The following is a 24,128-nucleotide window of genomic DNA, read 5'->3' as shown; positions in this document are numbered from 1 at the left end:
ATGGAGCACATTCAGGGAGCTTGGAAGACTATCAGTAATGGTTTTGGACTCAAGGATTCTGTCTTTGATGGCCCAAACTGCATTTCACCAACCATTGTCCAGCAGTTTGGTTATCAGCGCCGAGCATCTGATGATGGCAAAATATCAGATACTTCTAAAACCAGTAATACCATTCGAGTTTTCTTGCCCAACAAGCAACGTACAGTGGTAAGTCTGTGTTACCTTGATGGAAGAATTGTGGTGCATTGCTAACGCTATGACGTTTATTTTTACTATAGAAATGACAAGCTTCACGAAACCTTACTTGTGTTTTTGAATATGTTGTCATCAATTTTCCAATTCTTGAGGACACATGTTGTAAGCTGTGTGGCTGTATTTTGAGACCTAGTATTTCTCTACCACGCTGCTGCATTTTTCCATTGTGCATGAGCACAGTCATTTCTATCACTGTTTTATTCACTTGAAGTATGCCCACAGGGAAGCGTGGTAATTGGTGTTCCCTCAAGAAGCTTCACTTCTATGAGATTTCCCAGAGCTGAAGACACCAGTAATAAGTAAAATCTTGATCAGAGCTCTCTAGAATCTAAATTCTTTTTTTTTTTTTTTTTTAAACTTAGTATTTCCATTTGCCTGCATTTCTGTTGTTTTTTGTAGCCTACCTGTGTATATGAGCTTTGTACAGATTTGGTTTACAAGAAACTTAGTAGCTATAAGAAATGAAAGTAATAAAATGGCCTTAAAACTTCCTTTGCCTAAGTGCACGATAGCAGAAAACATGCCTGCCTGACAGGTTGGCTTAATGTGCAGTGACTTGAGTTGGAGGGCACAGAAGTTTGTTGTTACATAATTTGGACAGTTGTTTATTTATTTGTTAATTTTAAAAGTCATCAGTTGCAGAAAAGGGTTGAGGCATAATACTTTCCTTTTCTCCAAAGAAGCTTAAATGAACGGTACCATCATGCAGTGCATTTCTTCTTCCTTTGGACACAGGTAAATGTGCGAAATGGGATGACCTTACATGATTGTCTCATGAAGGCACTTAAAGTAAGAGGTCTGCAGCCAGAATGCTGTGCAGTTTTTCGTCTTGTTACTGAACCAAAAGGGTAAGAGTCCATGTTATACATGAAACTGTCAACTAGAGAATTTAAAAATCTTGTTTCTAGAGTGGTGGCAGTAATGCTTTCTTTCCCTTTTTAGCTAGTTTCTTTTGAAAATGCAGACTGTGAACACTTCCGTGTTGCTTTCTTTACCCTCTGCTAGCGCAAATCCTTAAGCTTCCTGGGTATTTCTTTCCTTTAACATTTTCTAAGTATTAAATGAGGAATGAGGGCTACATGCCAAGTGCTTGCTGCATCTTTTTCTCATACTCTTGTTGAAATGATGTGATATGCCTTCATATCTGAGGTGCAGTTCTCATTCTGCGTTTGTAGTTCATAAACCAAGTTGACTGAAGATCTCCTCTGTGCTCAATTTTAAGGCCCTGCATTCCTCTACACATTTTCAATATTTGGACTTAAAATCTCACTTCAGGTATTCCTTATTTTTTGTAGGACCGGGGATGCTGCTATTAAATACCAAATGATTCTTTTACAAGCTGAGGGAGTGAAGGTATCTCATGGAGTTAATACGTTTAACTTCACACCTCGAAAGGCGTGGGCTTAATGCTCCTTTTAAGCCTCAGTCACAAGGCAATCATTTATGGTTTCACAGCTCTGTATAACTGAGTCCATTCTGAGGTCACAAGTAACTTCGTATAACTGAGTCCATTCTGAGGTCACAAGTAACTTCAGTGCTGAAGCATGTAATACAGCTTTCATGTCACTAAGTCATAATTCATAATTTCTTGTTTTGTTTTTGTAGCTCCTAGGTTGATTACTTCAAATAATCCATATATTCAAATGACTTGTTTAAAACAAACAAAGGAGTTAATTGCTATGCCTTAAAGTCAGTTATATTTTTAAGGTAAAGATATTGAACTGCAGATCATTATAAGAGGTTAGCTGTGCTTTTTTGTTTGTTTTCAGTTGACTCGAGAAAGCTCACAAAACATAGATCACTGATTAGATGCACCTTCTTACCTCCTAAGTAAATCTGGCCTGCCCACTTCTTCTTTCTTTCAGTAAAAAAGTGCGCTTGGATTGGAACACCGATGCTGCCTCCTTGATTGGTGAAGAACTGCAGGTGGACTTTCTTGATCATGTTCCACTCACTACACACAATTTTGTAAGCTTCTCTCCTCTTGTGTATTTTGAAATACATGTTATTAGTTGAACTGCATATTCAGTCAAGGGATGTTACAGGAATATAGAGGCCTTCTAGCTCTGTAAACATGGGGGTTGGAATTTCAGAAGTAATCATTTGTTTTTTCCTCCCCACTGCTCCCCATTAATTAAATTGGCTAAAAATCAATTGACAATGGAGTGTCAGAATTTTATTTATATTCACTGTTTCTAGATGTCAGAGACTTTAGAAGCTTACTTTTACACCACCAGCACCCTGATCAACATTTCTATTAGTTGGGATTACATTAGGGTATATTTCTGTAACTATTATATTAAGATATCAGGTCTTTAGAGTTCAGAACTGGGAGGCGACTTGCATTTTCAGTGTTTATCTGATTAAATTAAAAAAACCACTGGATAAGCTCAGCAGCCTTATGGTTCTGTTGGCAATTGTACTGAATACGTAAAGGTGTTGTCAGTTCTGTGAGGTTTTGAGGTTGCTTTGAGAGCTGATGCTGCCTGGTAAATTGACAGTCTTTTGGGGAGGGGGAAAATATAAGATTTGCTCAAAATAGAGCAAATTAATAGAGCTAATAAATTAATAATAAAAACTCTTAGGCCTTCACATATGTAGAGGAAGAAGCAATCAAGGTTACAGACAAGTAGATGATGGAGGCTGTTATTTTGTTAATTTAAACAGCAGTAGTGTCCAACTGTTAGAGAGTTTCACCTTCTGCTATTTTGTTTTCCATGTGAATCAACTGTTTCTACTTTGTAGCCTGTTGTTTTGCTCCAGAAGTATATTGTACAAAGTGATTATCACTTATCAGTTAGAAAGCCTAGGATTGATTTGCAGTAACTGAAAATAGCTTTGCTTATACTTAGCAGTATTAGAAAAATACAAATAAAATTGTTTGCAGTTTGTTACAAAGCCTAATATTTTGTTCCAGAACCGGAGGAAATTCAGACTTACAGCTGTTGTGTATGGTAGAGTTCCATTGTAGGAGGAAAGCCTTTCATCCATTCATTTTAATGTCTTTTCTTCGGATTTCAGAAGCTTTAAAAATGTTGGATGTCATTTTGAAAAATGGCATTTCCTTAAACTGCTTTATATCCTAAGAAAAGGATTTCTTATGTTAGGGTTATTGGTTACCTATGGGCTCACAACAGATACTGTGAAAAAGGCATGGTTCTTACGATCTGATCCTCCTTCACTTCGGACAATACCAACTAGACAGAAAACAAACAAAAAAACCAATTCCCACCCATCTCTGTCACCTTACCAAGTGCAAGATGCTGCTTTTGAGTCTGATGTAACAGATTTATGGCTTTTTCTTTTCATTTTAAATGATTGGGCAGGCAGTGCCCTAATTATTTGTAAGCTTTTCCAGGTTCCCAGCCAAACGAGAAATACACCCAAGAAAACTTGTGTAACTTTACGTTCAGTAACATCTTGGGGGCACTGGGAACATTTTATCGTTGTTTTTATTTATGTCAAGCTCTAAAGATGTTCATCTCAGCTAATTAAGAGAATGTTGGATTGATGATTACATGCATTTTCTAGGCTCGGAAGACATTTCTAAAGCTTGCTTTCTGTGACATCTGCCAGAAGTTCCTCCTAAATGGGTTTCGGTGTCAGACGTGCGGTTATAAATTCCACGAGCACTGCAGCACTAAAGTTCCAACCATGTGTGTCGACTGGAGCAATATCAGGCAACTCTTGTAAGGACCGTTCCTTTCTAATAGCAGTAATGGCTCTCTTGGGCTCTGGTGGTTGTTCTTTGTTTTTAAAATCTTCCCGTAGAGATGATTTGGATCTTTGGGAGGTGTAATCACGTTCACCAGTTTACAGAACACATGTATTGATTTCATAAAGCAGCCAGCAATGACTGTCTGTTCCCAGGAGAAGAAGGCCAATTGCATGCATTTTGTTAGTGCTGTGAATTTCAGTATTCTCAGACAAACAAATGTATTGAATGAGCAGGCAGGTGCTATAGTGCCCTTCTGATTCAGCGTGGGAAGGCATCCTAATTCCTCTTTTATAATACTTCAGTTATAAGAAAAAAAATTCACGACTCGGTGGTTTTACCTGTTGGAAAGATGAATGTTTCAGGAGTGTCAGTGCTTTTGATAGGCCACCGAAAAGGAATGGAATGGTGAGAAAACTGATGAAGGATAATACTTAGAAAATATTGATTAGAAAAAGTTGAAAATCGCTGTTAGAAGTTCTTATATGCAAAACAATTGAAACCTATGAATATGTTTGTATTTTTATTAGTGATTGTGTTATTATTTTTTTTAATAACTGAACTTGGACATGCAGTTATTCTGATGAGCAATCGGAATTTAGGATGATCGCGTCACTTGATGCTACCAGAGTTTAATAAAAATTAAAAAATGTTACTCTCAAATATCCTGTTGAGAAAGTCTGAAGTCTTGCAGATTTGCATCTGAAGTCTTAATTTTATTAAGAACACGTGAAAATTCTCCGTGAGAGTCCGATGATGTAGTTTTTAGTTGTACCATACAGAGAACAAATGTTATGCAAATACAGGAACTGGGGACGTGTTCGTGCAGAGCAAAAGTCCTTTAAATTCTCAGTTTTAAGAGCATTGTACAGGAGGTAGTGTAGCAGTTGAAATTGTAATTGTTTTTGTTGATATTTCAGATTGTTCCCAAATTCAAATATCAGTGACAGTGGTGTCCCTGCACTACCTCCCTTGACAATGAGACGGATGCGGGAGTCTGTCTCCCGGATACCTGTTAGGTAAGCTAGTATTTCCTGTCATTTCTCTTTTGGGAAATACACTTGTTTAAAAACAAAAAAATCCACACTCCCAACTCCTTGAAAGTAGAAGAATTATAGAAGGTTGAGATAAATGTGCAAGAAGGCAGCAGCCTACATAGAAAATATCTGGCATCATTTCTTACAGCTTCAAGCAAAGCATCAATTCTGGAATTTCTGTTTTTAAATTTGAGTCTAAAGATTTTAAGTGAGGATATTAAAAGTTTTATGGAGACCTCTGTTTACCTGCCTAAGAAGAATTGATATTGTGTGTTATTTCGTCTGATCATGTAGCATACATGTAAGGGTTTATAGCTTGCTTTTTTTTTGCGTGAGTCACATGCATAAACTAAAATAACATCTTGAATTGTGACTATAGGTAAGACACTAAAGAGAGCAGTGGAAATAGAAAATAGGCTCACTTTACAGAAAGTCCTGAGGCCTGATTACTAAGAACATTCCTGTAGCTTTAATGCTAGAATATAAATCACTTTCCTTCCAAAGCAGCCTGTCTTCTGATGATAATTTGTGCCTGTATTCTTTTCCTTGAAATTCTAGAGGCTGGAGAGGACAGGCCATCTTGTTTTTTCTCCATCCCTTTGAAAAATGTTGACCTGTTCAGGAATGAGGCACACAGCACGTAGCTGACTTGCAAATGGTCCTATTTATTTATTTATTTTACTGGGAACTACATCAGAAATTGATCTTGCGTTCATTTTCTTTGCCAAGTTATTCTATTTCTAGTGTTGCTGCACAATGACTTAGTGATTAGTTAGCTGGTTGTTTTTGTGAAGGCTGTCTGGTTTTGGTTAAGCTACTTTTGTTATTTGGGATAAGTGAAGTTTGATTAAGGTTAGCTGTGATTTATAATTCTTTGCTGAACTGGATTTTACTGTTGGCCTCCTACTAACTGCTGTTGGGCTTCATGACTTCCTTGCTGGCTGTTCTGTGTGACAAGTTGAACAGTCTTGCAAACTTCAAAAACTCAGGGCTTAGCAATAAAAAAAGTATCTTTCAGGCTATTCATTTAATAAGCTTGAAATGAGAGTTTAAATTTAACTGCTTGAATTAATTAATCCAACAGAGCCTGTAATTCATCAATATATTAAATATAATTTAATGGGGACTGAGGTGAACTGTGGCACATTTTATAATGGCAGAAGTACACTTAAACATGTTAGATCCGTGTGCCAAGTTCTTAAATTTATTTCCTAAGTTAAAGTGTAAATGGTTTGGCTGACCAAATAGTTTAGTTAGCATATAAATCCCAACATTTCCCATGTTTGAAATTTTGTGTGTATTACTGCTTTTGGTAGACTACACTGAAGAATATTTTTCTGACTGCTAGAGGGGAGAGAGGAAAAAAAATAACCACAAGTTTCTCTCTTTTCTTCTTAGCTCCCAGCACAGGTATTCTACACCTCATGTCTTTACATTCAACACATCAAATCCTTCCTCTGAGGGCACCCTTTCCCAAAGACAGCGATCTACATCCACACCAAATGTCCACATGGTTAGCACTACAATGCCCGTAGACAGCCGGATAATTGAGGTAATTCTGATGGGGGTGGATTGTCATTCAGTTACACTGGATTTGTGACTGGCTATCTAATAGTCACTGGTTGGTGCTTTTTCTTTTTCTGTAATTCACGTACTGTTTTCCTTAACAGGCTGTGATAAGAATATATAGATGGCACATCTGCCTAGAAAGTTAATAGCTCATTCTCACAGTCTTTATCAACTTCGGTTAAGTTCTAGGTAGATTTCAATGTCTTTGAAGTCGTGAGGGAGGCTTAACAAGTAAGTTTCGCAGATGTGAAAAGGGAACAATTTCAGCTTGTCTGAACATATGTGTTATTTGAGATATTTAAGAATGTTCTTTGAAACTTAAAGATCTGGACTGGGGGAGGGGGACCGATGGTTGTTTAAAAAGAGACTAGAGGTGGAAGTCTGGTTGCAATTCTCAGAGTCTGAATGCTTAAGTCAAAGCTTACTGCCAGGAGCTGTGTTACATCCTTATAGAACTGTGGATCCTAGGAAAGCCACCTGTATCTGAAAATACTTCTGCTGTTACTTGATTGCAGTAATCCCTTTATTTATTATTTATTAATTTATTTTTCCCCTTAGTTTGGATCCTTACACTGGAAACAGTGAGAGGTTTTGGAAGTGAAGTCTAAAGGATCCTGTTTGTTTGTGTAAGGGAATGATTTACAGGAAAGGCTTGCAGAAACAAAGTGATGAACAGCAGGACTTCAGAGAGCACCCTGTTCTCCCCCCTGCCCCTCCTGGAATAAGTTAAAATAAGTTAAAAAGTCCTTGGCCAAACAAAATCCTTTGACTTCTGAGTTTACTTGCTTATTGCTTCAGCTGGTAGCTTGTAGGCTTCTATGAAATGTAAAGACTCTCCTAAATGTGCCAGAGAACTGCTCTGCATCTTCAGTGAGGTGAAATGAAGTACGCTGCAACCCTGTGACAATTTCTTGGTTAGAAGCATTGGTTAGAAGCTGGATTTTGTGGGGAGAGGCACCATTCCATATAGGCTAAGATTGTCTGCTCCTCGCCCCCCCTCCCACAGAGGCTTTGAACCTACTGTCTTCTATGGCACAAAAACAAAATGAAGCCTTACGGAAAGAGAATATGAATTATTAGGCTTAGTGGTGTGATAAGGGTTTGAGATACTGCTTTCTTTATTCTTTATGCTTAGTGGTAGAGAAAGAAATGCTTTCTATTCTGCCTATCATAGTGGATCGAATAAAAATAGCTGCCCTGTCTTAGAGGCAGTAGCTGCTGGTTCAGTAGGCTTTAAAAAAACAGCCAGACACAGGTAGTGAGCACCTTTAGGAATGATATGAAAAAAGTCACCTTATTCAGACTGATTAATCACCTTATTACTCCTGTAATTTATTTTGCTGGAACAGGAACAGTTATTTAAGTTTCACTGCATTATCATATGCCAAACAACTTTGGTTACTTTTTCTTTCATTTATCCTAATTTCAGTTTTAATTTTTTTTATACTTCCTCTTTCTGTTATCTCTTACCCTGTTGGCATAGAATAACAGCCTGAATGCTTCTCCCAGTTCCTGGTGCAGACGATTTTGTTTGAGGGGAAGAGTAGGTATTTTCTTGGTGCCTTTTGTTTTCTTGTGATTAACAGGATTGCTGTAACTTGTAAGCTATGGCAGTGTCCACATGAAGTGTTTAATCTGGAGCTGATTTAATGAAAGTCTTTATAGCATGTTTGTACATAAATATCGAGGACAACACTTGGAAGAGGCAAATTGATAAGAGTTCAATTTCAGTTAAGCTGGGTGAAACCATACTGCTGTGATATTTGTTATGCATTAGAACAGGCTTGGATTAGCGATCTGCTCGGTCACACAGCTTTTGAGGTATAAAACATTCTCAGGTTCATCTGTGTGTGACAGTCTTCCTCTGGAAACTATTTTGTTAAATTTAACTGTGCAAAAGTGTGGATTACGAATATGATGCACTTCACATCAGAGCAAAGGTGGCAGAATGCAGCACTGCTGTGTGGTGTCATTTGTGTTGCAAGAAAAACTGTGAAGAATGCTTTTTGGGGTGTATTTGCTATAGGAGCCATAAGAAAAAAGAAAATATATTCAAACCAGAACTGAAGTTCAACGAAGATACTTTTTTTTCCTCAGGTAGCAATTCCTTAAGAATTAAATATGAGAGAAATTGAAGATTATTTAATGGTTCTTTGCCAGCTTGCTTGAAAGAAGTTAGATTCTCAGGCCAGTGTAGAAAAAACACCACTTGTTATTAATGCAGATTCTTAAAAAGACAGTCCTCAAACTGGACAAAGGTAGTAATTTGCAAGAGTTCTCTGGTAGTTTATGTAGATTTTAACTCACTCGGGCACAGAGTAGAGGAATTCTGCAAGAATATGCTAGTTGGAATTCAAGCCTGGGAGAACACAGCTAACTAGCAACAATGATGTATTCCATAAATGAATCATTAGTAAGGAAATTCTGGGCTAATTTGAAAGCCGTTCAGTGGAATATAGGCCTGTCCTGTCCTCCTATGAAGTCTTACATTTATTATTCTACTAATTAGTTAGAAAGTTTGAATTGACTTCTATTAACTTTTACAGTATTTAACATTTCTGTAGTGCATGTTCTTGCTTTGTACTTATACAGTACCTGGATATTTTACGTTTCCTGTTTGTACTTTGGGATAATGCATAGCAGGTGAGAAAAGTTGTGTAGTCATGTTTGTCAGAGCTTAGTTTATCTTGTGCATGGCTGTAGAGTTGTGTTGTAAAGTGCCTGTGGCATGAGGTGAGAGTTGTTGCACTGTCCCAAGTAGTGAGCTGTGTAAGAACATGCTTTTCAACCATCATCAAACTTCTGTGGAAAGCACTTGTTTTGAAATGGAAATGTTTTTGTGTTAGAGCACAAGATGTAGTCTATTTTGTGTTGAAATACCTCTACCATATTATTTCTAAATGCTTATTGACCTGGAATATTTTAGGGGCTTTTAAAAGTTTTCCTACGTAAAGTCCAGAACCTTTTTTAAATGATTGTCCCCTGGAGATGCAGGGCCATCACAGGAGCTATGTTCAGATCAAACAAGCATGAACAACAATGGAGGGGTGGGAATGGAGACAGTATTTCTCATGTTTATTCATGTTTATTCTTGTTCCATGTTTTTCTCTCCCCACCCCCCCCCCCTTTTTTTTTTTTTGTAGTAATTTTAATATGCTGTGAATATTTTTAATGTGCTGTAAGAATTTGCCAGCTGCATGGGTTCTTTTGGTGTTTTTTTTTTTTTTTTTTAAAGCAAATAGGATTCTTGTAACCAAGCTGCCATCTTTTAAAGGGACTTGGTCAGTCGTGTATGACACTTGGTTTAAACTGTCGAGAACTATTTCAACACATTTATTTCTGCTTGTTTGTTTGCACTGTCATATACTTTATTAACTATGCTGATATTTTCTCTGTTTTAGGATGCAATTCGAAACCATAGTGAATCAGGTATGGCTTCCAAAAATCAAGTATTGCAATTGTATTTTGTGTTTATTTCATGGCTTGTAACTTCTTTTTCTTCTGTTTTCAATATAAGCTTCACCCTCTGCTCTGTCTGGAAGTCCCAACAATATGAGCCCGACTGGCTGGTCTCAGCCCAAAACCCCAGTCCCAGCCCAGAGAGAGAGAGCCCCTGGGACAAATACACAAGAAAAAAACAAAATTGTAAGTGTTTTCGAACCACTGTTTGTAAATACATTCAGTGTGTTAAAGTAGGATGAAATTAATGGAGTGTTGGGATAAAGATCTGTACTTGAAAGTCAACGAAAGCTGATGGAAATCTTCGTTGATTACTCTGCACTGAATGTGTAACAGTGATGTAAATCTAACTTGGGAAAGGCAGCAGTACTGCCTTATGATTTCAGTACCTGGAAAAGCGTTTGGATTTAAAAATTAATTTCAGACAGAGTTCCGAGATTATTTTTCAGTATAGATTCAAGGCTTACATTTCTAAATATTTAGGGGCTGCATCTTCTTATTCTTTTTATTATCTTTAACCTCCTTACTGCTTTTTGAATTGCACTGCCATGGTTTTCATAGAAAATGCATATGCCATCATGTTGGTAACAAAGTTGGTTAAAGAGTCTTGGAAAAGTCAATTTAACAAAATGGCAACTTTTCCTCAAAGCTTTGATTTTAAACATAGAAAAAGACAAAAATAACAGTGAATAGTGTCTGGATTTTTTTTAAGTTATTCTATTTTTTAAAAGTACATTTGCTCAGTGGGACTCCCAGTTGTAAATCACATGGATGTTTGAAAATTCTGCTCTCATATTTTTTTGTTTATTGTTTTCAAATATATCAGAGTTCTGTAATTTGAGCATTGTGACTTTTTTTAAAGTAAGCTTCTTAAATATTTAAGGTATCTTCAAATAATTCAAGAATCCCCAGTTACTCGTTCCTCTTGTGATCTCAGATCAGAGTTTGTATCTCTAGAGCAGAATTAATGATATCTTCATAAGCGCCTAAAGCCTTACACTGAAATGTTTGGCTTTCTTGTGTGGGGAAAAAGTAGCTAGGGAAATAATGAAATAGTTTTTTTTCCTGAATGCTGTTAATAAAATAAGTACCATATGTATTTAATATTTTCTTTTGTTGCAGAGGCCTCGTGGACAAAGAGATTCTAGTTATTACTGGGAAATAGAAGCAAGTGAAGTCATGCTTTCTACCAGAATAGGGTCAGGTTCTTTTGGAACTGTTTACAAGGGCAAATGGCATGGTAAGTTCTTCACAGCTATTACTGTCTTCTCAAAACGTTAGTACTGTAGAAGGACAGTAATGCAGGAAAAAAAAAAAGGTGTTTGAATGGTGCAGCTGTGTGATTGCCTGTGCTGAAATCTGAACCTCATAACTGCTAATTCTGTCTCCATCCATACGCTGAATCCAGCATCATTATCACCACGTTGTAAATTTTCACAGCATCATGTTAAATTAAGTTTACTTTCCGTTTTTTATTTTGAATACCTGTCGTTTAATTAGCAAACTTGTACTCGAGGTGGCAGGGAAAGGAAGTAAGTATAAATTGTTTTAATGGTGGAGTATTTCTAATTAAAGAAATGGTTGATGTGAGAGTTAATGAGAAAAAGTTGCTGAGGACTTTGAAAAGAGGCACACTGCAGGACTCCAGAATTAGGTCCAAATTTGGGGCGTCCGGTTTTAAACAGAAGCACAACTCCCTTCAGGCCCCAATCTAAAAATTAATGTGAGTTTCTTATTGATATGTTTCACCAGAATGTTTGCAACTACTCTTCATGTATCAAGATCTTTGTTGTTTTAAAGAGGAAATGCATGGAGCTACATAGTAACAAATAACCTTTAGTTGTGCACATAAAAGGACTGTACAGCTATCACAGAATTCAGTGTAAATAGGATTCAGTATCACATTTAAGGTAACTGTACAGAGTTCTCCTGATTCGTGGGGAAAGCCGAGGTTAAACTGCCAAGCAATGACAGCTGGATCTGATTTTATAAACTAAATTGATGTTAGCTAATAATTGACACTTTTTTTTTTTTTAATGGTACTGACTTTCTATTAAAGGAGAAATAATGGGAGAGCTTTTTGTTTTATTTGTTTTTGTTTTGTTGCCATCATTTGTAGTGTGGTCTTGAAAGATTGGAAAGGGTTTCTAGTTTTTTCTGTTTAGAACGGGGAGCTCATAGTGCACAAATTAACGAATTGTACACTTTTCTTTGTAGTAAGCTGTTGTAATAGTATAAATGCAGCAACTAAAATCTCTTGGTGAAGTTGAAAGCATTGAAGTGGGGCAGATTGCTGCAAACTTAAACCGAATTTCTGGATTAGAATGGAGGTGTCAGACCTCCTAATATGCCCAGTGCTGAAGGGCTGTTTGAACCTTTGGAGAGCACCTATGGAAGGCCTGCTAGAGGATGTGTACAACTGTGTATAATCTGTATTAGGTTTCCAGTAAACTTCCTTGACTTAGCCTTCCCAAATAAAAATGAAGCGGATAGTGCCAAGGATGGTCTTGCTATGAGGAGTGCTTGTCTTGTTGAATAGTCTTGCACTTCCATATTTTTCCAGATTGTTCTGATGGTTAAGTACTAATTTTAATATTTGCACCACTTCTGTTACAGACCTCATTTGGATCCTGTAGTGTCCTGTAGCATGCTTCTAAATTTAAAAGGAGGAAAGAAAACCAAGGCAGTTTAAATGGGTTGGAAGACTACCTATCATAAACACTCACATTTCCCCTTTGGCCCTGGTAATCAGCTCTAGGTTTTTGATGGTTGGGGGGTGGTGGAAGCTAATTGTCTTCAGATTGCTGCTAAACAAAACAAGTGCTATTGTTTATTTCTTTCTGTAGTGAAAACTGCTTGGAGAATGCCATTGAGCTTAAAAAGGTGTGGCACATGATTCAATAAAAACTTAAAGTTAAAAACATCTCTTCATCAGTGGAGCAAGGATAATAATGGAGGCTATATTGAAAAACAGCTTGAAAACATTTGGCTTACAGTCAGTGGATGCTGCATCCTTGTGTTGGTATAGCTCCTAGCAATATGCTTCTAATATTGACAGACCTTTTATTGGTCTTGCATTGTACATAAACAGTAGTTGCAGTAGGAACCGGCCCCTTTTAAGCCTGATTTGATCGTCATGTGAAACTGTTAGTCTTTCTGCCTCTTGTGTTGTACTGCTCTGATGTGTGAGCAGAGATCTCTTAAGTTATAAAAACAAAAAAAAAACCCAACATCATCAAAAACAAACAAATCACCAGACCTCTGCATACTGAAAACGTGAGATGGTTCCCTTTAGGAAGATGCTGAAGGATGAAATAGGAAGTGTGTGCATTTACTGAAGGAAAATATGAATGTATTAGAATGTGTTCAGTGTTTGTGAACTTTCTGACTTCAAATTACACAGCAAACTAAACAGCTGGTAACTGCAGTGGAAGATGCTGCAGTCTCTGTCAGAGCACTTTCTCTGAATCCTTCAGTACCATTTACATCTCCTTTCCAAACACTGTTTTCAATTGAGCTGTCAGTGTTGCTAACAGAATTAGTTGATGGTACAATTCTAGAGATGTGCTAAGGTTTTTCAAGTCTGTTTTTGAAAAGATAGTAAGAAGATGAGGTAATTGCAATAGCAGATAAATCTGTCCTTCTAGGGATTTTTATCCTAATGTAAGCGATTATTCTGTAATGCTAAGTGGCAGCAGCCTTTATATTGTGGGATAAGCATAACTGGGAGTAGAAAGTCTCTGCATTTTCTCTTATGTGTGGACTAAGACTAAGTTTCAGTTTACTAACTCCTTTTACCTTCCTGTGGCAGCGTCAGGGCAAGTTTATCCACCTGTTGTAAATATTCCGACCATCCATAGTTAATGTGAATTTGGTGTTTGCCTCTTTCACGGAGGAATTGGTGGGTCTGGCTGTCAGTGGTTACCTTTAGAACAGTCAGCTTCACTCTACTATCGTACCTTTTATAATCTGTTCCATTCTACTGTTTTCTAGATAGGGAAGCATGGTGTAAAATTAATGACTCTTACTGTTCTCTAATTCAGGTAAAATTAATTATGTGGTCCTGCAGAAGTTTATGGTCTTGGTCTGTTCACAGATTACTAGGGGCATTCTGTGCACAAAGTTGGGTTTTTATGTGTACTGTGTGGTAATATGATTTTTGGGAAGAAACTGCATTGCTACTAACTTTAACTGTAAATGTATTTTCAGGGGATGTAGCAGTGAAAATATTAAAAGTTGTAGATCCAACCCCAGAACAGTTCCAGGCTTTCAGAAACGAAGTGGCTGTATTAAGGTGAGTTTTGCGGTTCCTTTGCTAAATTTTGTTATTTGAAGCCACAGCATTCGCCTGCAGACTAAACTGCCTTGCTGAATAGTGTGTACTTAATAGGCAGCAAAAGCAGATCTCCAAAAAATGAAAATAAAAAAGAGCATACAGTGATACTGGTAAATACTGTTGTAGAGATGTGAGACAGCAGTGATATTCAGTGGTTCTTCACTGAGATTTCTGGAAGTTTTTTCAGATAACTGATACTAACATCCACAATCCCTCAGGTCATGTTTGGCATATAGGAGAAAGTGAAGACCAATAAGTCCTTCTGTAATTCTCATGGCCGGGCAGAATACAAGCTGTACGAGCTGTACATCTTTTTAAGTTTGCAACATAATTCCCTTTTTTTAATCTGTTCTCTGATCCATGTATTTTGTTTTCAAATACTGGTTTTGTAATGTCCAATTAAGTAACTGTAATTTTAAAAGGGAATCCTGGAATTGAACCTATATAGAGGAATTATAATTTTTGTTCCCTTACAGTTTATCATGACCCTTTGGTTTCCTCTTGGGATTCAGTCATATTTTAAGCTGTCACTTTTTCAGCTTTCAAGGTCACTTCTGTTATTCCAGTCACTTCTGTTAATGCGAGCATGACGTGGTTATTGATTTCAAAAACAATAATTCATTTCATGAGATTTTTTCTGTTCACTTTTGAAAGCTGAAATATGTCCCTTCAGACAAGAAGAACATTTTTAAAAGAACACAAAAACATTTTAATAAAGATACTAATTTCTTTTTCTGCTACTTCTATTAGGAAGACTCGGCATGTTAATATTTTGCTCTTCATGGGCTACATGACTAAAGATAACCTGGCCATTGTCACACAGTGGTGTGAAGGCAGCAGTCTGTATAAACACCTGCACGTTCAAGAGACCAAGTTCCAGATGTTCCAGCTCATTGACATTGCTCGGCAGACAGCACAGGGAATGGAGTGAGTAGGATAAGCAGCAGTGTCTGTGCCTGTTTAATCTGTTGGAATGATGTTCCCTTTTTCTTCCCCAAGCCCTGGTATGTGCTACTGCTGTAACGCTGCAGTAGGTCAAACTGGTATGCTGAGTCAGGAGCTCATGTCTGAGTACAGATGCTGTGAATGATGTCTGGGGATGAATCTGCCTAATACTTCAGAACCTCTTAAACACTATCTAAGTCTTTGCCACATAGGTCTGTATCTCAGTATCTGATCCATGTTAAAGGACTTGTTAAAGACTGCAGTGTTAAGCTCTCAAGTGACAAAGATTGTAACATCTTTAATTAAGCACTTAAGTTCTTTTTGTATTTTCCCTGTATGGAATCCTGTCTTAATTACTGCTAGACCACTAGTCATGTGGCAAACTGATATCAGAAGGCTAAATTTGTATGAACAGTATCCATTTATGTCACTTTTCTGCTGCTTCTTTCACAGCTATTTACACGCAAAGAACATCATCCATAGGGACATGAAATCCAATAGTATCCTTTCCTAATTTCATCTCACTGTGACATGAGAATGATTTGTTGTTAACTTGGAGCTTTTTCTGGGAGAGGGTGGGGGCTGTGTGTGAAGTAGCTGTTTTAAATGCACATAACAAAAATGAGTAATTTCTTGTGATGAGTACAAAGTTACTTTTAGCAAGGTCTTTCATAGAAGGTATAGCTTTCTTAACAAACTGCTGTTATAGAGGTGACAAAAGGAGAAGTAGCAGCCTTCAAGTGGGACTTATTTTAATTGAATAGTATCAATAGTGGTGTTACGATATGATGTCTCTATTATCTAGATAGTGTGCTGGAGAGAAGCTTTCTGTTGGATGAGGGATATGTGTGTATGTCCTATACTGTGTCCCGTATATTTTTTAAAAATTTAAAACATCCTCAGAAGACAGGCACAAATAAAGCCAGAAATCTTAATTTAAACTTGAGAAGAAGGAACATTCAGTATTAAGTAGATAGATTGCATAGGGAAACGGCTGGAAACTGCAGCATAGGAAGTTCCGCACAAACATGCGCAAGAACTTCTTTACAGTGAGGTGATGGAGCACTGGAACAGGCTGCCCAGGGAGGTGGGGGAGTCTCCTTCTCTGGAGATGTTCAAGACCTGCCTGGATGCCGACCTGTGCGACCTGCTGTAGGGAACCTGCTTTGGCAGGGGGTTGGACTCGATGATCTCTGGAGGTCCCTTCCAACCCCTACAATTCTGTGATTCTGTGATTTTTGTTAACTCTGTACGGATGCCATAAAATTACTTCTTCTCTAAGTAATTAGATTAGTAATTACCTAAGCAGGTAAGACAAACAAAACAAAAAACCAAACCCAGCAATATTCTTGGATAGTTCTTGGATTTCTGATAACCCTCACTTTGTAATCATGTCAGAAAATTCAGAACTGTTCATTCAAGTTTTCTATAGAATTTCTTTAACAACTGTTTAGATATATTTCTTCATGAAGGCCTCACAGTGAAAATAGGAGACTTTGGTCTAGCAACTGTAAAATCCAGGTGGAGTGGATCGCAACAGGTGGAGCAACCCACTGGTTCCATTTTGTGGATGGTGAGCAAAGTATTTTGCTGCTGTGTTAATAGTTTGCTTTCACTCTGTTAATACAAGTTTTGTTGGTTGAATGCAGTAATTTTGACAGATCCTTACATCTAAATGACAACCTATGTTGTTAGCACTATGCAGACATTTATTCCAATTACAGGATAAGTTAAAATTGAAGAATAAAGTGCTGGAGTGTCTAACTGCCCAAAAGTAGGCACTTTTCAGCAGCGTTTCCTCCTGAGTTTTTGGAGTTCTAAACATACGAGGTAAAGGCTGACAAGGGCTGTCAATAGCACTGCGAGGAACTGTTCCAAGGGGAGAGCCTTTTTCCTGTAGTCATCCCATCTCTCCCCAGAAGGGCTCTTCTCAACTGGAGAGCAAGCAATGGCCTTGAATCTGCTTAATGAGCTTTGTGGAATGGGTGAACCCTGTCTTTGTTGGCTGTCTTCTTTTTTCGTCTCTTCTTCCTCTGCTCCCTGCTGAGGACCTGGCAGCATCTCTTTTTATGCATGCTTGCTGATCTGGCATTCAGCAGCTTTATCAGTGGATGGGAAAGTGTAGAGAGCTCTCCTTGAAGCATGGGAGTGAGCACAAGTCATCTGTGGTACTTGACGTGTACCAAGCTATGGTTGTTAGCGCCGCTGCTGTCCTCTACCTTGTGGCTGATCATTGCAGTAAGCTTTGAGGCAACTCAGTTGTTGCAGATCAGTGTCAGTTTATGTATGGAAGTCCTCAAGTAATACAGGAAATTTTCTGAGGGTTCTCTGGAAGTGTTGTTATAGGCATATCTACATATATGCTAAATGTGCGTTTACTCATTTAGTAAGATGTAGAATAGCACTGACAGGACTTCTCCAGTGCCTTAGAGGAGGTCCTGAGGTTTCCATCCTTTGTTCACTGATTACTGATTGACTCCTCTTGGCCTCCCATTTTCCCATTCACTTGTCTTTTCTGTTTCTTAGCTTGTTAATACCACTTTTCACTAATTGCTTTTCTCCTTCTAAAGGCACCAGAAGTGATACGGATGCAGGACAGTAATCCGTTCAGTTTTCAGTCAGATGTCTACTCCTATGGAATAGTATTGTATGAGCTAATGACAGGAGAGCTGCCATACTCCCACATAAACAACCGCGACCAGGTAAGAAGTGGTTGCTCAATGCTGCATGTTGCTTCTGGTGTGCTGTATTTTCCTCAAGAAGTGTAGGACAGATGCAAAACGAGAACTGGAATGCTGTTTACAGTATTGTTTGTTTCAGCAGTAAATGTGTGTAGTAGAATATTTTCTTAAATACTGGCAGTAACTCAAGGTAAGCACGTCCTGCTGATGCACTTAGTTACATCATTGAAGTAAATTTGTATGTAGGAAAAATTTCCTTCTGAAGTTAAATATCTGTTCATAAATCAGTAAAGTTAGGTTCATGCTTTTTACTAAGCAAAAAAAGAAGTGGCTATTTATGATCAAATCTTTCAGTATTAAATGTTATGCAGAGTTACTTCATTACTGAAAGCCTTCTGTAGAGCACGAACATAAACTGTTACAGCTTTTTGATTGCTGCTTTGTTGCATTCTGCTTTTTGCTTTGATTGAATTATGAGCAGTGCATGTGTCTGCATGGGGAGAAACCATTATTTTTGCCTCTGTTGTGTTTTATAGTCTGTGCTGGACTAAAACAGAAAATGTTTTCCATCGCTAATAATATCACTTAGTGTTTGCCTTAACCCCTTTTCCTTTATGCTGCAGTAGTTACATTAGTCATGATGATCACTTCCAACTCGCTGTAAATCTGCTTTGGCAGATGTATTTACTGAGATACCTGAAAATACAGTTCTGCTGAGCAGTAACACTATCATGCCAAACCCTGATAGCGTATGGCTTGAGCTTGTAAGTGCTCAAATTGAGGATCATTTGTCACTTGTAATCTTCAATTGAAGGAAATTGCCATGGCACATAGTATGTCCTGTTCTTTTCTGACTGTAATAATGCCTTTGCATCTCGGGAGTATTATAAACCACAGCGTCACTCTGATTTAATTATGTTCTACGTTACACAAAAGCAAGGCCATTGTTTCAGTTAACTGATTTGGACTTATGTACAAGGCCCTGCTGGTGTGCTTGGCTTTGGCACTCACGTTTAATGACTTTGGGACATCAGAGCTTTGAATGAGCAAAGCAGCTTCTTTGGCTTCAGTTCTCTGCTACCTACTGGCTGTTCTTTTTTTAGATTATTTTCATGGTTGGCCGAGGATATGCTTCTCCAGACCTCAGCAAGTTGTACAAGAACTGCCCCAAAGCAATGAAGAGGCTCGTAGCAGATTGTTTGAAGAAAGTTAGGGAAGAAAGACCTTTGTTTCCGCAAGTAAGTGGCTTTTCTCAGCACGTAACAACTCCTAAGTATTTTATAAATAGCCATTACCACAAAGCACCATAGGTGGATAAAAGCACACGTTTAGAAACTGGAAGTAGATGCAGGAATGAAGAGTAGCATGCTTCCTGGTTCTGTTTAGTCACAGGTGCACCTTTAATAACCCAGCTCCCTTGTGCAGTTTCTAATACTGAGATACATGATTTAGGTACAAAAAAGTTAAAAATAATACCCAGCCTGATTGAAGCAGTGTTGGACACCATATTGCTCTAACATCAGAGCACTTTGCTGTAAGGACAATTCATTTTTTTCCCCACATCTTTGTACAAGCAAACAAAATTCACAAGGGGGATTTAAATTCCTATAGCAAGTTTTGGTCTTGTTTTACAAAGGATACTTGACCTTTTCCTGTCACTGTGAGGATAATGCAGGCACTTCCTGGTACTGGTTAAAATATCTGGAATTGAATTGCAGCACTTCTTAAAACGATGTTACTTGTTAAACAACAAAAGTTGTACTTGGCTTCTTTCTAAATTCGGACAGTTAGGAAGAGGATGCTATTCTTTCCCTGTTACACTGTTGGAGAGTGCATAGATGCTTGCCTCTTGGTTGCTATATTGATGAACTGTTAATGGAAAAGTATCTGCCTGTCCCCTGAAACTCAGTGAGTGTCCTCACAGCAATGAAACTCTGAGGCAGAGTTGGATTCTTTAAACTGGAACATTCCTTGAGTATTGTTTTCAGTATCTCCACGTAGTATATTGTAATGGATACTGGTAAAGCCCTAAGAAATGAAGATTTAAGACTTACTTGAAAAGAAATGTGGCTCTTTCTAACACGTCACCTTTCCATTTTATGTGCCTTCTTCTCAGATACTGTCTTCCATTGAATTGCTGCAACATTCTTTACCCAAGATCAACCGGAGTGCTTCCGAACCATCTCTGCACCGCGCATCCCATACAGAGGACATAAATTCTTGCACGTTAACATCCACAAGACTGCCTGTTTTTTAGGATTGTGCTCCCCTTCCCTTAATCTCTCCAGTGATGGGAAAGGAACAGAAGTAACAGGAGTTGTGCTTTTAATGCCTCAGTGTACAGGATCAGTGACCAGCCGGATCATCCGCATCCCCGTTTAAGAACAAGCTGCTAAGGATGTTTGCAGTTCTTACCCTGCAGGGACAAAGCTCCACATTGCCTTTTTCTACAGTTTCTTCTACTGGGATAGTTAACAGACTACAAATCAAGAGATCTATTACTATTTTTTTAATAGATGCACTTGAGCCTTATTTTTCCCACACACAGAAGAGATGGATGTTTCTTTGGCAGTGTTTCTGGGTTGATTTGAATCTGCTGATAAACTGGTATTTTTTACAGCAGGGATAACCTGCCTTGGCATTTGAGGGAAGAAAGATGATGTGATCTGGTGCTCTCTGATTGCCCCGTGCCGCTTCACGTCAGGGGACTTTTGCTGGAAATGGGTATCTGCAAACAAGACTGAGGGAAGAAGAAAAAAACTTTCTGGAAATCAGCTCCTGCCTAAGAGCTTTCATCAAGCCAATGAAATAAGTTAAAATGCTAATTCAACACAAAATAGTTTTGCAATAGTTTTGCACGTAGAAAAAAAAACTCTTGCAAAGGAATGGAGTATATTCTAAACTGTACTGCTCAGAGAAGGAAGCTAGCCAGTCTTGCTATGGTCATCTTCGGTAACTTAAGCGGCTTATTTTGGTACTACGGACTTGTTTCTTGCAGCCCAATGAGGTGGAAAGTGCAGAAAGACAGGCTTTTGTGGCTGATAAAGGCTAATTAACAGTATCAGTATACTTCTGCAGAATGAGCATAGTTTTCATCCCATCTGAAGCTGTCGTCCAAGAGATGCACTATCAAGAGGAAACTGAGCATATACAGTTTTTCTTGCTGATTTGGGTTTTAATTTTGTTTTTATTGCTCCTGAGAAAATGCATTTATTGTAAGCCAAGGTTCCTCTGATTATCTTATTTTAATAAAATAAATTAAATTTTAGGTTTAAGATTCAATATCATCATTTAATGTAGTAATTCATATTTTGACACACACATTTACATCTAAAAAGTTCAGGAAATAACATTCTGAATAATTTTTAGGATAAATATTAACTGTACCAGTAAAAATAGATAAAATACTAGATGTGACAACCTATCAGTTTCCATTCACTTTACTTACAGACTGGTTTTGATGTTACTGTAACAATCTTTCAGCAGCATCTACTCGATACATACACTGATAAACCATCAGGTGAGTTACCTGCACCACTTCTCTGCATTGTATCGTCTGGGAGCTTGTGTTTTTTCCCTTAGGTATTTCCCTTAGGTGTTTTGGTCAAATCAGGCAGCAGGTGACCAGAAATAGGTGGTCTGATCTAAGAATTACTTTTTGAAATAGTATTCTGTTCAGGTAGAGGAGAATTTAAAATACATAAGCCAGGAATGTACTGGTTAAGAAGCTTGACTGTCCTTAGACCATCACTCAGGGATTAGGATTTCACCCTTATAACTGAGCATTATCATAAAATGTGCATTTGGCAGTGATGGAAACAGTGCTGTATACAGATCAGCATTTTCAATAGTGATCTTGTTATTTTAATTGCAGCCCTTTCTCTCTCATTTTACCTTCATTTTAATTAGTGTTGCAAAAGAAGGAAGCATGAAAAAAGGGAAGTGGTGGAGTCACAGTCCCTGGAGGTGTTCAAGAAAGAGGCAGATGTGGCACTGCGGGACGAGGTTAGGGGGCAGTAGTGGTCTGTTCCAACCTTCATGGTGCTATGATTCTATGAAAGGTTGCTCTTAGTTTAGCACTGAACCCCCAGAAGGAACCTCATTCTTATTTAATACAGGTTCTCTCTCTCTGGAAAACTTTTTTTTTTTTTTAAATAAAAGGAGAATTATTTTGATTAGTATTTGATGTCAACCTAGAGTTTGAAAGCTGTAAAATGAAGAATGTAGAAGGTCCAAGTCTGTCTTACTGCTTGCACATTAAAACTTCTCTTCATGTAATCGCTAGGCAGCGTTGAAAAACAAGTTACCTTACCTTTTGTACATCAGATTCTTGTTTCCTGCTTGGTTTTCTTTGAGCAAAGTAACAGGAATGCCCTGTCTAAGGAGCGGAACATTCTCTCCACTTACTATTTTTTAATGTATTTCATTGCTGAAAATATTTATCTGAAAAGTGTTGGAACAGCTAAAAAAAGCTTCAGTGGGGAGGCTAAGGGGTGTAAGTACATATTTTTTAGTAGAAGGTATGCAAGAAAGAGCGCTCATCTTACAGAACTGCATCTCCCAGCTGTACTTACCTTCCTTCACCTTTTTTAATGAGTGATGAGGAGTTGCACTGCAATATCATTTACTAGATTAAGCCCATCACTTGTGCCTCCAAATGCCAGTTTTAAAAAGAAGTTGAGCAGTAAGTGGTGACAGATATTCACAAGCTAAGGACTGACTTTAGAGTAAGCATTGTTAAAAATTGATTTTAGTGTTGAAATAATCATGAAAACATCACTACATTTCCTAGATCACAACCGAGAGCAAAATTTGCACATTCACTCTTGGGAAGCTGTTACGCAGCAGAGATGGAAGTTGTCTAAAAAAAACCAGAGGGACAAGGAGCGTTTTACACAAATGCCTCTAAATGCGCTTTGCTGCATCACAATTCTTGCCATCTCAATGATCAAGCTTTCTCAAATGCCTGAGTCTTGAAACAGGCGAGCAGCCTTACAGTGACAGCAGTGTGTTCATAAGGGTAGCAGAAATACCGGCCCTGTGCTTGACTTTCAAGATTGCATGTTGCACTTGCATGGAAAAAAATCTTTGCTTGCACTGAAATACCCAGTGGCTAGTTCAGTTGGCTCTAGACCAAACTTTAACTGCAGAGTTGATACAAATGACTAAGCAGAAATAACCTTACAAACTGCACATTCCTACCATGAATTGCTTTTGCTACAAGTATATTTAAAAGAGAACTTAAAATGATTCTCAAAGCTTCAGCAGCTCAAACATGAATTAAAATTTAAAGAAAGAATCCACTAACATTTGACTCAGAAGATGTGCTTTAATACCTGACCTCCTTCACCTTGACCAGTGCTTCCTTCTGATGAGAACAAGGTCCTGCAGATAGACAGCTGGAACTTCACCTGCCCTTTAAATAACATAACTGCCAGCTGGGGCTATGAGGTACCTGAAAGTAGGGCTGTCCTGGGAATACATGGCAGAAGGATGTGACTCGGTATGCTAGAAATACATGGCAGTGGAAAAGCCCTAAGTATCTGCTGCCCCCACAGGTCAGGTAAGCAGTGGTCAGTGTTTCTTTTTTGACTGAAATGATTTAACATGGTACAGATGCAAACTGTAAGATCACTGATAGAGGTTATTTAGACAGAACGTTAGTTACCTCATTTAATTTTTGCTTCATTTAACCCGAATGAAGGTTTCCCTTTTAATTAAATACGCGTACAAAAAATTATCTATTACCATTTGAATTAATATTGAAAGTTACTGACTTCTTACGCAGTGTCCAGTACCAACTTGTGCTGCAAGTATCATTTACCTGTGCATTTTGACTCCAGCACTGACTGGAACTACAGCTCTGCCTGGAGGTAACAAATTGCATGTGCTTTACAGCAGGTGCTGTAGGAAACCAGGAGACCTTTCCTGTAACCACGCACTTCATTATTTTAGAACAGTAGAGGGATCCTGATTTGTGCTGTCTCTGACAGCCTGGCAGTGCCCATTAGAAGCACTCACTGTAAGAATACACTGAGCATTACTCAGAACTCTAGATACTTGGTATTTTTTTAAGAAAGGAAAAGCTACAGGGAGCATTATTCCTAGTGTGTTTCTGCAGATACACATTT

At 38.1% G+C, this 24,128-nt stretch overlaps 1 protein-coding gene across 3 annotated transcripts; it reads left to right on the top strand.

Moving 5' to 3' along the window:
- RAF1 (Raf-1 proto-oncogene, serine/threonine kinase) lies at positions 1–20,254 on the top strand (the record flags this gene model as incomplete). Of its 3 annotated transcripts, XM_079540476.1 has the most annotated exons (17): positions 1–207; positions 991–1,103; positions 2,121–2,223; positions 3,787–3,944; positions 4,891–4,989; positions 6,406–6,559; positions 8,060–8,119; positions 9,978–10,005; positions 10,094–10,221; positions 11,158–11,275; positions 14,245–14,329; positions 15,122–15,298; positions 15,770–15,816; positions 16,771–16,889; positions 17,887–18,018; positions 19,101–19,235; positions 20,114–20,254. In XM_079540476.1, the coding sequence occupies 17 exons, from the start codon at positions 1–3 to the stop codon at positions 20,252–20,254; spliced, it is 2,004 nt and encodes a 667-aa protein (XP_079396602.1). The 3 variants fall into 3 exon arrangements, with proteins under 3 accessions (XP_079396602.1, XP_079396603.1, XP_079396604.1); XM_079540477.1 differs by lacking the exon at positions 8,060–8,119; XM_079540478.1 differs by lacking the exons at positions 4,891–4,989; positions 8,060–8,119.
- Positions 20,255–24,128: the final 3,874 nt, after the last annotated feature.

This window comes from Tetrao urogallus (assembly GCF_951394365.1).
Source record: "Tetrao urogallus genome assembly, chromosome: 10".
In the NCBI taxonomy this organism is placed as follows: domain Eukaryota; kingdom Metazoa; phylum Chordata; class Aves; order Galliformes; family Phasianidae; genus Tetrao; species Tetrao urogallus.
This window is presented reverse-complemented; position numbering and strand designations above follow the sequence as displayed.